The 15,611-nt window shown below is 41.5% G+C and overlaps 1 protein-coding gene across 3 annotated transcripts in view; it reads right to left on the bottom strand.

The window, feature by feature from the left end:
- Positions 1-12,410, bottom strand: part of MAF (MAF bZIP transcription factor) — a 98,762-nt gene extending 86,352 nt beyond the window's left edge. The window contains exons 1-2 of one of the 3 annotated variants that reach the window (XR_012727298.1): positions 10,931-12,410; positions 6,736-7,167 (exon numbers count right to left, since the gene is read on the bottom strand). Coding sequence is in view for 2 of the 3 variants with exons in the window: in XM_075325855.1 (XP_075181970.1) it covers positions 7,161-7,167; positions 10,931-12,012 (1,089 nt within the window). In the remaining variant the exon portion in view is untranslated. Of the gene's footprint in view, positions 1-5,891; positions 7,168-10,930 lie in introns of those variants that run through there. The other 2 variants (XM_075325855.1, XM_075325854.1) reach the window with 2 other exon arrangements.
- Positions 12,411-15,611: the final 3,201 nt, after the last annotated feature.

Raw genomic sequence — 15,611 nt, 5'->3', positions numbered from 1 at the left:
CATCCCATCAGCGCCGATCTAGACCATAATTCCCACTATTGAATTATATACGGTGCGTCATTACATGCGGAAGCGTCTCCGCTTTGTCATTGAAGACGCGGTGTCCTCTGCTGGGACATCGCTGAGCAGAAATCCATACAGTATTCATATCCTGCGCAGATGTAGCAGAGCTGAGAGTGTTGGCGGTTAACCCTTCCGCATCTGCATGAGATCTAATCTCAGCTCTGTTACATCCACAGTACATAGGATGCAGAAATTCGTACAGAACTCATATTCTGCACAGATGTAGCAGAGCTGAGATGGTTGGCGGTAAACTGTTCCACATCTTCGTGAGATCAGATCTTGGCTCTGCTACATCTACATAGGATAAGAACTGTGAAGAAATCCATACAGAATCCATGTCTTATACAGATGTAGCAGAGCTAGGTTTGTTGGCGGTTAACCCTTCTGCCTCCTCGCAAAATCAAATCTCGGCTCTGCTACAGCTACGTGGGATAGGAACCATGCAGAAATCTAGACATATTTCATATTCTATGCACATGTAGCAGAGCTGAGTTGGTTGGTAGTTAACCCCTATGCAACCTCATGAGATTAGATGTAGCAGCGCCAAGATTGTATCTCACGAAGTTGCGTAAGGGTTAACTCCCAACCAACTCAGCTCTGCTACATGTGCATAGAATATGAATGTGTATGTATTTCTGCATAGTCCCTATCCCATGTAGATGTAGCAGAGCTGAGATTTGTTGTCACAACGATGCCAAAGGGTTAATTGCCAAGAAGCTCAGCTTTGCTACATCTACATATGATGGGGACTGTGCTGGAAGCAGATGTAGCAGAGCTGAGTTTGTTGGCAATTAACCCTTAGGCATCCTTGTGACATCAAATCTCAGTTCTGCTACATCTAGATAGGATAGGGACTATGCAGAAATTCATACAAAATTCCTATTCTATACAGATGTAGCAGAGCTGAGAGTGTTGGCGGTTAACCCTTCTACAACCTTGCCATATCTAATCTCATACCTGCTACATCAACGTAGGATGGAGACTCTACATGATGCAGATGTAGCAGAGCTGATTTTGCTGACACTTAACCTTCCATATCCTTGTGAGATCAAATCTCCACTTTGCTACATCATGGTTTTCTGCACAGTTCCTATCCCATGTAGCAGAGCTCAGATTGTTGGCAGTTAACCCTTCCACGTCCTCATGAGATGAAATCTCATCTCTGCTACGTCTACGTGGGATAGGGACTGTGCAGAAAACCATTCAAAATTCATATTCTGTCGTATACAGATGTAGCAGAGCTGAGATTTGATCTTGTGAGGATGGGAAGAGGTTAACTATCAACAATCTCATCTCTGCTACAGCTACATAGGATAGGGGTATACAGAAATCTAGAAAGAATTGACATCCTTTCCTATGGAGATGTAGCAGAGCTGAGTGTGTTGACCGTTAACCCTTTCACATCCTCGCGAGATCAGATCTCAGCTTTCCTACATCTACATAGGATAGGGAGTGTGCAGAAATCTAGACAGAATTCATATCCTATGCAGATGTAGCAGAGCTGACATTGTTTACAGTTAACCCTTCTGAGATCTCATAGCGTAGGGAGTGTGCAGAAATCTAGACAGAATTCTCATCAAATGCAGATGTAGCAGAGCTGAGTTTGTTAGGCGTTAACCCTTTCACATCCTCGTGAGATCAGATCTCAGCTCTGCTACATCTACAGAGGATAGGGAGTGTGTAGAATCTAGACAGAATTCATATCCTATACAGATGTAGCAGAGCTGAGATTGTTGGGAGTTAACCCTTGTGTATCCTTGTCAGATCAAAGCTCAGCTCTGCTACATCTACAGAGGATAGGGAGTGTGCAGAAATCTAGACAGAATTGACATCCTATCCTGTACAGATGTAGCAGAGCTGAGTTTGTTGGGAGTTAACCCTTTCGCATCCTCGCAAGATCAGATCTTAGCTCTGCTACATCAGATAGGGAGAGTGCAGAAATCTAGAAAGCGTTCATATCCTAAACAGATGTAGCAGTGCTGAGATGGTTGACAGTTAACCCTTCCATCTCAGCTCTGCTACATCTCCATAGCTATGCATGTAACGTGGCCTATAGACCGGGTTATATTTCCCCAGAGCTGATTTCGATCCCTGCACTTAGAACCCTTAAGAAGAAGAAAACATAAAAATATGGAATCTACCTATATACAACCGTATACACTGCCGAGCGCCAACCCACCGCTATACATAACCAGATATAATTCATAAAGAACAAGGAAAGGGTTAAAAGCCAGAACAGCTCATCTATTTTTACAATTTAGTACTTTAGATAGGAGAGGTTGTGACATGATGGGGTTAATGGGGGGGCACATATTTAGAAAAAATAATTATAGGACTTTTCATAGATACTTGGATGAATGGATACATTCCTGGGAACTCAGGGGTTAACCCTTCCAGTGCATGGTCCAGGAGCAAATGAAGCTGCGCTATACTATTTAACCCTTGCTGTCCCATATGGGTAAATATCTGTCCCTGTATATTCTATGATTACAAATTTACCATGATATGAGCCTAAATGAACTGGTGTATGGATTGGTAATCATTGTCCAAGCAGCAAAGGGTCAAGTGTCAAAGGGCATCGTCTCTGGGGTCAAACCCAGGACCAATGCAGGGGGGGAGGGGGCGTTCTACGAGGGTGATATAAAACGATCTAATGCAATAACATACAACAATATGGAGTCCAAATGGACCCCCCTCCCCCGTAAGATCTACGCCGGTGGCGAATTGATAGGTGACGCTAATTACTATTGCAATTAAAAGGCGGCAAAAAAATATTGTCACCTACACTACCGACAAGCTCAGCCACTTATGGGATTTATTTTTGCTATTACAAAAAGAAATACATTTAATTAAAAAAATATAATAAATAAAATAAAAAATATAATAATATAAATAATAATAATAATAATAATAATAATAACAACAATAATACATGATATTGTACATCATTATTATTATATTAAAAAATAAAATATATATATATAATAATAATAATAATACATGATATTGTACATCATTATTATTATATTACAAAAATAAAAAATAAAATAAAATAAAATGAAAAAATGGCATTTTACATCAAGCACTCGAATGAAAGACTGCTGCAAAGTGTTCGCAAGGTAAAAAGGAGGAAATAAGACTAAAGAAAATGATACAAATAAATAAATAGAATGTATCAACTTCCAAACCAAAATATTACATTGTACAAAATGATAGACTGGTGCAAAGTGTTGGCAAGGAATAAAAGAGGAAAGAAGACTTAAAAAAAATATAAATAAAAATAAACAAATAGAATGTATCTATTTTCAAGACAAAATATTACACTGTATTAGTGGATAAAAAAAATGATAGACTAGTGCAAAATGTTAGCAAGGTATAAAAAAGGAAATAAAACTAAAAAAAAAAGGATATAAATAAATAAAAATAAATAAATAAACAAATAGATTGTTACTAATTCCACACCAAAATATTACATTGTACTAGTGTATAAATAAATGATAGAGTCATGCAAAAGGTTAGCAAGGTATAAAAGAGGAAATAAGATTAAAAAATGGATATACCGTAAATAAATAAAAATAAATAAACAAATGGAATGTACTTCCAAATCAAAATATTACCTAGTGGATGAAAAAAAATGATAGAGTGGTGCAAAGTGTTAGCAAGGTAAAAAAAAAAAAAAAAGAGGAAAGGATAAAAAAAATATATAAATAAAAAAAATAAATAAATACACAAATAGAATGTACTTCCAAGCCAAAATATTACATGAGACTAGTGGGTAAGAAAAAAAATGATAGAGTGGTGCAAAGTCTTAGCAAGGTATAAAAGAGGAGAAAGGACTAAAAAAAACATAAATAAAAATAAACAAATAGAATGTATCTACTTCCAAGCCAAAATATGACATTGTACTAGTGGGTAAAAAAGATTGACAGACTAGTGCAAAGTGTTAGCAAGGTATAAGACAGTAAAAATAAGACTAAAAAAATTATAAATAAATAACAGTAAATAAACAAATAGAATGTAACTTTTTCCAAGCCAAAATATTACATTGTACTAGTGGGTAAAAAAAAAAAAAAAAAAAAAGATAGAGTGGTGCAAAGTGTTAGGTATAAGACTAAAGACAAATATATAAATAAATACAAATAAATAAACAAATAGAATGTATCTACTTCCAAACCAAAATATTATACTGGCCTAGTGGGTAAAAATGACAGACTGGTGCCAAGTGTGGAAATAAGAGCCCAAAAAAAAAAGAATATAAATAAATAAATAAAAAAAATAAACAAATAGAATGTATCTACTTCCAAACCAAAATATTACATTGCACTAGTGGTTAGAAAATGACAGCTTGGTGCAAAGTATGGCAAGGTGTAAAAGAGGAAATAAGATTAAAGAAAAAAGATATAAATAAAAAAATAAATAAATAAATAGAATGTATCTACTTCCAGGCCAAAATATTATATTATACTAGTGAGTAAAAAAAAATGACAGATTGGTGCAAAGTGTTAAGATAAGAAGGAGGAAATAAGACTAAAAAGAAAATAAATAATAATATAAATAAATAAATAAATAAATAAAAATAAACAAATAGAATGTAACTACTTCCACACCAAAATATTGTAATGTAACTAGGACACTTGATGCTATATATATATATATATATATATATATATATATATATATATATATATATATTATTTTTTTTTTTTAAGTTTTGCAATTTCCTGCAGAAAACATGAATCCAAGACCCAGTACAGAATCAAAAAACTGCAGTTTATTATGGTAGATTATTTTTTTCTCCTCCTTTCGATATGACCATAGAAGTGAAATGACAGAGCACAAAAAATACAACACATGTCGTTAGTAACTCAAAATATAAAAACAATTTTGCACAGCAAAATATAGATAGGAAAAAAAAACAACAAAAAAAATAAAACACAAATAACATAATAGCTGACACATTTAAAAATCTATTATGGTAACTATATGTAAAAGACATGATATCAGTCCCTGATAATAATAAATCATTTTTTTATTTCCTGGTTATTGCCTTTTAAGACTTGTGTGGAATTTGTGAAGCTACAGAAAATCCAGTTCTGCACCACAATATTATACTGTAAATTAAAAAAAAAAACTGCATTGTTTTAAAACTGTGCAGTAATGCCGTTTTTTCTTCATACATTTTGTATTAGAGTTTTTTTTAGTTTGTTTTTTTCTTTTGCATTTGTATTATATGCTTGCAGGTTATATCTTAGTGCAATTCAGTCCCAAATACTTCAATTATGAGAAAATAAAAAAAAAATAAAAATAATATTTTATTTCAGTTTTAATTGGAAAATAGGCTTACCCTTTTAATACCTTTGGTTTTCTAATACAGACAGTGGTAAACCATGGGTGTAACACATACTCAACTTATGGATAAGTTGCAATCACATGCATTAAAAAAATAAAAAAAAATAAAAAAAAAATTCCCATAGCAATTTTTAACCCTCCAAAGTCAATTTAGTGCATCAATCATCTAAAAAAAATAAAAAAAATAATGTTTTATTCCTAAAACAGATTGCAAGCACATGCATTAGAAAAAAAATAAAATAAAATGAAAAAAATAAAAATAATAATAAAAAAAATCCCAAAGCAAATTTTAACCCTCCAACAACAAATTAGTGCATCAATCATCTAAAAAAAATGTTCTATTCCCAAAACAGATTGAAAGCACATGCATTGAAAATAAATTTATATATATATATATATATATATATATATATATATATATATATATATATATATATATATAATACATATACATGATAGATATATACATACATATACATATATATATATATATATATAAAAATAAAAATCCCAAAGCAATTTTTAACCCTCCAACAACAATTTAGTGCATCAATCATCTAAAAAAAAATAATGTTCCATTTTGCAAGCACATGCATTGAAAAAAATAAAACAAATTAAAATAAAAAACTAAAAATAAAAAATTCTAAAGCAGTTTTTAACCCTCCAGCAACAAGTGCATCAATCTAAAAAAAAAAAAAAAGAAAAAAATATTCTATTCCTAAAACAGATCTAACTGGTTCCAATAAATTTAAGACATTCCTGAAACTGTTAAGATACATTGTAACTGGGAACAAGGAACAATATGTACTACAAACCCATAACATTCCACATCTGATAAAAACCAAATGCAAAAAAGGTCATTTATTTTCCCCCTTAATCTGAAAAATAAAAAATAAAAAAAAAAAAAATTAATTATTAGCTCACAGCATTTAGTCCCAAGACGTCTCTCTTTTTCTTAAACATTCTTACTTTTAAGTAAGAAATTCCATTCTGTCACCTTGGAAGGAAAAGCAATCAGTGCATTCAAATAATAATAATAAAATAATAAAACTGACGTTTTGCATATTTCGGAAAAAGCAGTTTTTTTGTCTTTTTTTTGTTTTTTTATATATATATAGCAGATGCAAACTTTATTTAAGAGGGGGGGAACGAGGTTGCACTTTTTTGTTGGCAGCTCAAAAAAGTGATGAAGATTGAAGAACATAAAAAAAAAACAAATGAATGTCATGCCATATTTTCCAGAAGTCCATTTTCCAAGCAAAAAATAAAAAAAAATTAAAAAGAACAAACAAAAAAACCCAAAAAATAATAATTATACCGTACATGTCCAGCATGCAGGGCCTTCTTATTAATATAATGTCTCTTTTTCCATAAAGTCTTATAACAATAACAGTTCTTTGTTGCCAAGACACAACAGCAAGCGTAATGCATGAGATGAGTATGGGATTTTTTTTAATGGCGGGCCGAGTCTCATTCATTTTGGGCCATAAAGTCATATGAAGTTTGATGCAGGCTTCATTTTGGCAGGTTGCTTTATATCATCATCATCATCATCATCAATGATCATCTCCTCTTATATTTTTTTGTTTGTTTGTTTATAGTTCAGCAACTCTCAAAAATGGATGAATTCAGCGAGATAGTCTAAAAATTCACATTTTTTTTTGGATTTTTTTTTTTTATTGCAAGCTCATATGAAGAACTCGGGATGGCAACAATTCTCTGTTTTTCGCTCTGGCAAGCTCATAAACTCATGACCTTAAAAACAAAACAAATAGGAAGCGTAAAGTGATGATAAATTTCAAAGTGCAGTCTTCATATGAGTGCATAGGGGATTTTTTTTTACGGGTGCAAGCATGGGTGACCAAAATGATCAAAGGGAAGTTCATGCAAGCTCCATAACTCCCAGATTCCTCCAGACAACCCCACAATCTTTTATGGCACCTATATAAACCATATAACAATAAAGCAGCAATAAAATATTAGTATAAAAGGCCATAGTCCCGTATAAAAGACCATAGTCCCATAAAAAAGACCATAGTCCCATAAAAAAGACCATAGTCCTGTATAAAAGAACACCATAGTCCCATATAAAAGACCATAGTCTCGTATAAAAAGACCATAGTCCCATATAAAAAGACCATAGTCCCACATAAAAAGACCATAGTCCCACATAAAATAGGGTAGTGCAATGTAAAAGACCATATTTTAGTATAAAAGACCATAGTCCCGTATAAAAGACCATAGTCCCATATTAAAGAAGATAGTCCCGTATAAAAGACCATAGTCCCGTATAAAAGACCATAGTCCCGTATAAAAGACCATAGTCCCGTATAAAAAAACAGTCCCGTATAAAAAACCATAGTCCCGTATAAAAAACCATAGTCCCGTATAAAAAACCATAGTCCCGTAAAAAAAACCATAGTCCCGTATAAAAGACCATAGTCCCGTATAAAAGACCATAGTCCCGTTTAAAAGACCATAGTCCCGTATAAAAGACCATAGCCCCTTATAAAAGACCATAGCCCAATATAAAAGACCATAGTCCCGTATAAAAGACCATAGCCCCATATAAAAGACCATAGTCCCGTATAAAAGACCATAGTCCCGTATAAAAGACCATAGTCCCGTATAAAAGACCATAGTCCCGTATAAAAGACCATAGCCCCATATAAAAGACCATAGTCCCATTAAAAAGACCATAGTCCCATAAAAAGACCATAGTCCCGTATTAAAGACCATAGTCCCGTATTAAAGACCATAGTCCCATATAAAAGATCATAGTCCCATATAAAAGATCATAGTCCCATATAAAAGACCATAGCCCGGTATAAAAAACCATAGTCCCGTATAAAAAACCGTAGTCCCGTATAAAAAACCATAGTCCCATATTAAAAACCATAATCCCATATTAAAAACCATAGTCCCATATAAAAAACCATAGTCCCATATAAAAAACCATAGTCCCACATAAAAAACCATAGTCCCACATAAAAAACCATAGTCCCACATAAAAGACCATAGTCCCACATAAAAGACCATAGTTCTATATAAAAAACCATAGTCCCACATAAAAGACCATAGTTCTATATAAAAGACCATAGTGCTATATAAAAGACCATAGTCCCACATAAAAGACCATAGTGCTATATAAAAGACCATAGTGCTATATAAAAGACCATAGTCCCACATAAAAGACCATAGTTCTATATAAAAGACCATAGTTCTATATAAAAGACCATAGTTCTATATAAAAGACCATAGTTCCGTATACGGATGTTTTATTAGAGGGGGCTTCCACGGTCCCTGCTTCGAGGAGACCACTTTGCATGGGAGTGATGGACTATAACTTCCCCATATCACTTTGTGCACCAAGGAGCAAAGTAATATAAAATGTAATAATAGCATAGGGTTGTATAATCAAATGCATGGGAAACTTTTCAACATGCTTAATGACATAAAATGCACCACATACACAATGACAGCCGAAGAGTGAGACACTATGGGGGGATGCAAAATGAAAACATGGGTAAAAGGGTGTAAAAAGTGTTCTCTAACCTTCCTAAAAAAAAGAAGGGGGGTGTTTTAGGGAAAGAAGATCCAACCATCAACGTTGGCCATACAAGGGATGATTGAATGGGTCATAGTGACCAGATAATCATACAAATGGACCATCTGACGTCCTACAGATCACCAGAGAGGTCTTTCTACCATCATGGTCAATTAGTACTGTCTTTTTAGATGGATCCTAATAAATATAAGGGTTTATTGATAAATTGTGGGCAGATGGATGGTAAGTATATCCGTTTTATTAAGAAATGCCACTCTTATTAGTAAGAGCCCTCAACATTCCACCAAAGACGTGAGGGTGGAATAGATGCCTTTTATAACATCTATATATAGACTACCATAGTGCATAAAAATAAAGTAGAAAAATTGGTAAGACTTGTTAAAGGGCCCTCACCCACTCGTATGGTAGGAATGAGGGCACAAAAGTTGTAAAAGGGACACCTTAAGCAAGCTAGTGATGTGTGTGGTGAGATGTGTCCTATCAAGATCTAGTGTGAATGAGGTGGCATGTGATTCTTCGTAAAAAATATGGCTACTGGAAGATGATTGTGTGTACTTCTACCTTGGTCCCTATCCCATATAAAGACCCTTCTCCACAAAGAAGGTGACCTGTCTTCCTAAAACACCCCACGGCTGTTATGTTTGCTGGAATGTCTATAGTTAGGTGGCATGTTTCTCCTAGGTCCACAAGTCAGTTGGGTGGCATGTTTCTCCAAGGTCCACAAGTCAGTTGGGTGGCATATTTCTCCTAGGTCTACAGGTCAGTTGACTGTTTCTCCTAGGTCTACAAGTCATTTCAGTGGCACATTTTTCCTAGATCTGTTGGTCAGTTGAGTGGAATGTTTCTCCAAGGTCTACCTGTCAGTTGGGCAGCATGTCTCTCCTAGGTCTACAAGTCAGTTGGGTGGTATGTTTCTCCTAGGTCTACAAGTTAGTTGATAGATATGTTTCCCCTAGTTCTACCTGTCAGTTGGATGAAATGTTTCTCCTAGGTCCACAAGTCAGTTGGGTGGCATATTTCTCCTAGGTCTACAGGTCAGTTGACTGTTTCTCCTAGGTCTACAAGTCATTTCAGTGTCACATTTTTCCTAGATCTGCTGGTCAGTTGAGTGGAATGTTTCTCCAAGGTCTACCTGTCAGTTGGGCAGCATGTCTCTCCTAGGTCTACAAGTCAGTTGGGTGGTATGTTTCTCCTAGGTCTACAAGTTAGTTGATAGACATGTTTCCCCTAGTTCTACCTGTCCGTTGGATGAAATGTTTCTCCTAGGTCCACAAGTCAGTTGGTTGGCTTGTATGTGCTAGGTCTACAAGTCAGTTGAGTACCATGGTTCTTCTAGGTCCACAAGTCAGTTGGTTGGCTTGTTTCTCCTAGGTCTACAAGTCAGTTGAGTAGCATGTTTCTCCTAAGTCCACAAGTCAGTTGGGTGGCATATTTCTCCTAGGTCCACAAGTCAGTTGGTGGCTTGTTTCGCCTAGGTCCACAAATCAGTTGGTTGGCTTGTTTGTCCTAGGTCCACAAGTCAGTTGGGTGGCTTGTTTCTCCTAGGTCCACAAGTCAGTTGAGTGGCTTTTTTCTCTTCGGTCCACAAGTCAGTTGGGTGGCATGTTCTCTACCAAGACCCAAAGTCTAGTGTAAGGGACGCAGCATGTCCTAACTAGTAAAGCCTCAGGCAAGTCCCAACAGGCTCAAGTGGAGTGATAAGTACTGGCCACCTAATACATCAAAGCTAAGTTTGAGTTGGATGACATCTAGGCAATGGGGGTACTCCAAGCTCAGGTGTGTCTGGCAGCATGTCCACTTTTAAAATTCTCCTGGTATAACATGAGCTTAGTGACAAAGTCTACAATTGGATGGGTACCATTTTTTTTTTTTTTGCGAAGGTGGGATAGCATGTCTACTAGTCTAGGGTAGTTGGATGGCACAAGCAAAAAAAGTGAAGCTGACACTTACATGAAATACTCCGGAGAGGAAGGGTTGTCACTGTTGGTGGATCCGTTTTCTCTGAAGCCACTTCCCAGAAGCTTCTCATACTTCTCCTTGTAGGCGTCCCTCTCCCGGAGAAGCCTGGAGATCTCCTGCTTGAGGTGCTCCACCTGCTGCAGCAGCTGGTTCTTCTCGGACTCCAGGACGTGCCTCTGCTGCACCCTCTTGAACCTGCAGGACTGTGCATACCCCCTGTTCTTCAGGGTCCTCCTCTTCTGCTTCAGCCGGATCACCTCCTCCTTGCTCACCCCCCTCAGCTGTCGGTTCAGCTCCCTCACCGACATGGTGACCAGCTGCTCATCCGAGAAGCGATCGTCGAAGTGCAGGTGGTGGTGGTGGTGATGGTGGTGGTGGGGTGGTTGGTGCAGACCCCCGACCACTGATGATGAAGAAGAAGCTGGGGAGCTGCTGCTTCCTCCACCACCGCCTCCTCCACCTCCTCCTCCTGCAGGCTGCACCCCGGCTGCTCCTCCAGGATGGTGGTGGTGGTGGTGGTGGTGGTGACCCCCTGCTGCAGCAGCTGCTATGACTGCAGAAACCACCGCCGCTGCAGAGCCCATGTCTTCCCCGGGCATCCCAGCCGAGGATGCATACTGCTGCCCCCTGGCAAAGCCATCGTAGCCCTGGAGCTGCTGCTGCTGCTGCGGGTGCTGTTGGTGTTGCTGGTGCTGGTGCGGTGCGGTACCGGTGCTGCTGATCAGCGCTTCTACAGCGTCCTCCGGGCTAAACCCCAAAGCCTCCGGGTTGATCTGCTGGGGATAGCCGGTCATCCAGTAATAGTCTTCCAGGTGGCTCTTCTGATCACTCCCAGAGCTGGGGCTGGGGGCTGAGAAACTCGGGGAAGGGGGCACCGAGCTGCAGGGCGTGCTCATCGGGGTGGAAGACAGCGATCCCCCGGCGATCAGGCGTCCGCACTGGCTGATGATGCGATCGGTCTCCACCGGTTCCTTTTTCACTTCAAACTTCATCAGATCGAAGTCATTAACATATTCCATGGCCAGGGGACTGGTGGGCAGGTCGGACGAGCTCATTGCCAGATCTGATGCCATCCTCCTGCTGCCGGGCACAGTCCTCCACACGGGCTGCAGAGGGGACACCAGGCTGCTCGGCACTGGCGCCGCTGGATGAGCCAGCTTGGTCGCTTTGCCCCCAAAATCGCTTAGAAGAAGGTCGCGCCGATCTTTCTAGCGCTAATCCCGGTGCGCATCCCCCGGCACTGTAAGGGTTTTTTTTTCTCTTAAAGGGGATCTCTATAACACTTCATCTTCAAAAGTTTTTTTGTGTTTTTTTTTTGCAAAAAGTCCCAGGGAAAGAAGAGAGTGCGGAGCCGGAGAGGGGACCGGAGAGGGGACCGGAGAGAGCAGCCGGAGAGGGGACCGGAGAGGGGACCGGAGAGGGGACCGGAGAGGGCAGCCGGAGAGGGGAGCACGGCGTCAGGAAGACCGGGGATTTTCAAGGATCATTCACTTTAAAAGCAAAGCTGAGTTTTATAGCTGCTCTGACGTCACCGGCCCAATGGCGAATGGTCGGGGGACGGCGGGCCAATGGGAGCGCGGATCCCCGGGCCTCATTAGCATAATAGTATATAAACTTTACAAGAAGGGGGGGAAGGAGGGGGGAGCTGTCAATCACCGCGATCAGCTGACTGTCAGCTGGGCCGGCCCGCATTAACCCCTTATGGGGCTGTACTCGGCTGAGACTGTATTATGCGAGACAGGAGGAGGGGGAGGCGGCTGCCTCAGCAGCGAAAGGGTTACTGAGCAGAGCAGATGTGCGCTTAACTCTTCTGCTGCCGGCTGCGAGGATGGAGGATCTGCCGCCTCCCAACAGAAGCCAGTGCTGCCGAGGAGCAGGAAAGAGCAGCACTCCCATCACCAGCTCCCATCATCAGCACTCCCATCACCAGCACTCCCATCACCAGCTCCCATCATCAGCACTCCCATCATCAGCACTCCCATCACCAGCTCCTATCATCAGCACTCCCATCACCAGCTCCTATCATCAGCACTCCCATCATCAGCACTCCCATCACCAGCTCCCATCATCAGCACTCCCATCACCAGCTCCCATCATCAGCACTCCCATCACCAGCTCCCATCATCAGCACTCCCATCATCAGCACTCCCATCACCAGCTCCCATCATCAGCACTCCCATCACCAGCTCCTATCATCAGCACTCCCATCACCAGCTCCCATCATCAGCACTCCCATCACCAGCTCCTATCATCAGCACTCCCATCACCAGCTCCCATCATCAGCACTCCCATCACCAGCTCCTATCATCAGCACTCCCATCATCAGCACTCCCATCACCAGCTCCTATCATCAGCACTCCCATCACCAGCTCCTATCATCAGCACTCCCATCACCAGCTCCCATCATCAGCACTCCCATCACCAGCTCCTATCATCAGCACTCCCATCATCAGCACTCCCATCACCAGCTCCTATCATCAGCACTCCCATCACCAGCTCCTATCATCAGCACTCCCATCACCAGCTCCTATCATCAGCACTCCCATCACCAGCTCCTATCATCAGCACTCCCATCACCAGCTCCTATCATCAGCACTCCCATCACCAGCTCCCATCATCAGCACTCCCATCATCAGCACTCCCATCACCAGCTCCCATCATCAGCACTCCCATCACCAGCTCCTATCATCAGCACTCCCATCACCAGCTCCCATCATCAGCACTCCCATCACCAGCTCCTATCATCAGCACTCCCATCACCAGCTCCCATCATCAGCACTCCCATCACCAGCTCCTATCATCAGCACTCCCATCATCAGCACTCCCATCACCAGCTCCTATCATCAGCACTCCCATCACCAGCTCCTATCATCAGCACTCCCATCACCAGCTCCTATCATCAGCACTCCCATCACCAGCTCCTATCATCAGCACTCCCATCATCAGCACTCCCATCACCAGCTCCCATCATCAGCACTCCCATCACCAGCTCCTATCATCAGCACTCCCATCACCAGCTCCTATCATCAGCACTCCCATCACCAGCTCCTATCATCAGCACTCCCATCATCAGCACTCCCATCACCAGCTCCCATCATCAGCACTCCCATCACCAGCTCCTATCATCAGCACTCCCATCACCAGCTCCTATCATCAGCACTCCCATCACCAGCTCCCATCATCAGCACTCCCATCACCAGCTCCTATCATCAGCACTCCCATCATCAGCACTCCCATCACCAGCTCCCATCATCAGCACTCCCATCACCAGCTCCCATCATCAGCACTCCCATCACCAGCTCCTATCATCAGCACTCCCATCATCAGCACTCCCATCACCAGCTCCTATCATCAGCACTCCCATCACCAGCTCCTATCATCAGCACTCCCATCACCAGCTCCTATCATCAGCACTCCCATCACCAGCTCCTATCATCAGCACTCCCATCATCAGCACTCCCATCACCAGCTCCCATCATCAGCACTCCCATCACCAGCTCCTATCATCAGCACTCCCATCACCAGCTCCTATCATCAGCACTCCCATCACCAGCTCCTATCATCATCAGCTCCCATCATCAGCTCCCATCATCAGCACTCTCATCACCAGCACTCCCATCACCAGCTCCCATCACCAGCTCCCATCACCAGCTCCCATCATCAGCACTCCCATCACCAGCTCCCATCACCAGCTCCCATCACCAGCTCCTATCATCGGCACTCCCATCATCAGCTCCTATCATCAGCACTCCCATCATCAGCTCCCATCACCAGCTCCCATCATCAGCACTCCCATCACCAGCACTCCCATCACCAGCACTCCCATCATCAGCACTCCCATCATCAGCACTCCCATCATCAGCTCCCATCATCAGCACTCCCATCACCAGCTCCCATCATCAGCACTCCCATCACCAGCTCCTATCATCGGCACTCCCATCATCAGCACTCCCATCACCAGCTCCCATCATCAGCACTCCCATCATCAGCACTCCCATCACCAGCTCCCATCATCAGCACTCCCATCACCAGCTCCCATCACCAGCACTCCCATCATCAGCACTCCCATCACCAGCTCCCATCATCAGCACTCCCATCACCAGCTCCCATCACCAGCACTCCCATCACCAGCACTCCCATCATCAGCACTCCCATCATCAGCTCCCATCATCAGCTCCCATCATCAGCACTCTCATCACCAGCACTCCCATCACCAGCTCCCATCATCAGCACTCCCATCATCAGCACTCCCATCACCAGCTCCTATCATCAGCACTCCCATCATCAGCACTCCCATCACCAGCTCCTATCATCAGCACTCCCATCATCAGCTCCTATCATCAGCACTCCCATCACCAGCTCCTATCATCAGCACTCCCATCATCAGCACTCCCATCACCAGCTCCTATCATCAGCACTCCCATCATCAGCTCCTATCATCAGCACTCCCATCATCAGCTCCCATCACCAGCACTCCCATCATCAGCACTCCCATCACCAGCTCCCATCACCAGCACTCCCATCACCAGCTCCCATCACCAGCTCCTATCATCACCACTCCCATCATCAGCTCCCATCATCAGCTCTCCCATCACCAGCTCCTATCATCAGCACTCCCATCACCAGCTCCTATCATCAGCACTCCCATCATCAGCACTCCCATCACCAGCTC

This window comes from Anomaloglossus baeobatrachus, chromosome 10 (assembly GCF_048569485.1).
Source record: "Anomaloglossus baeobatrachus isolate aAnoBae1 chromosome 10, aAnoBae1.hap1, whole genome shotgun sequence".
Taxonomy (NCBI): Eukaryota; Metazoa; Chordata; class Amphibia; order Anura; family Aromobatidae; genus Anomaloglossus; species Anomaloglossus baeobatrachus.
This window is presented reverse-complemented; position numbering and strand designations above follow the sequence as displayed.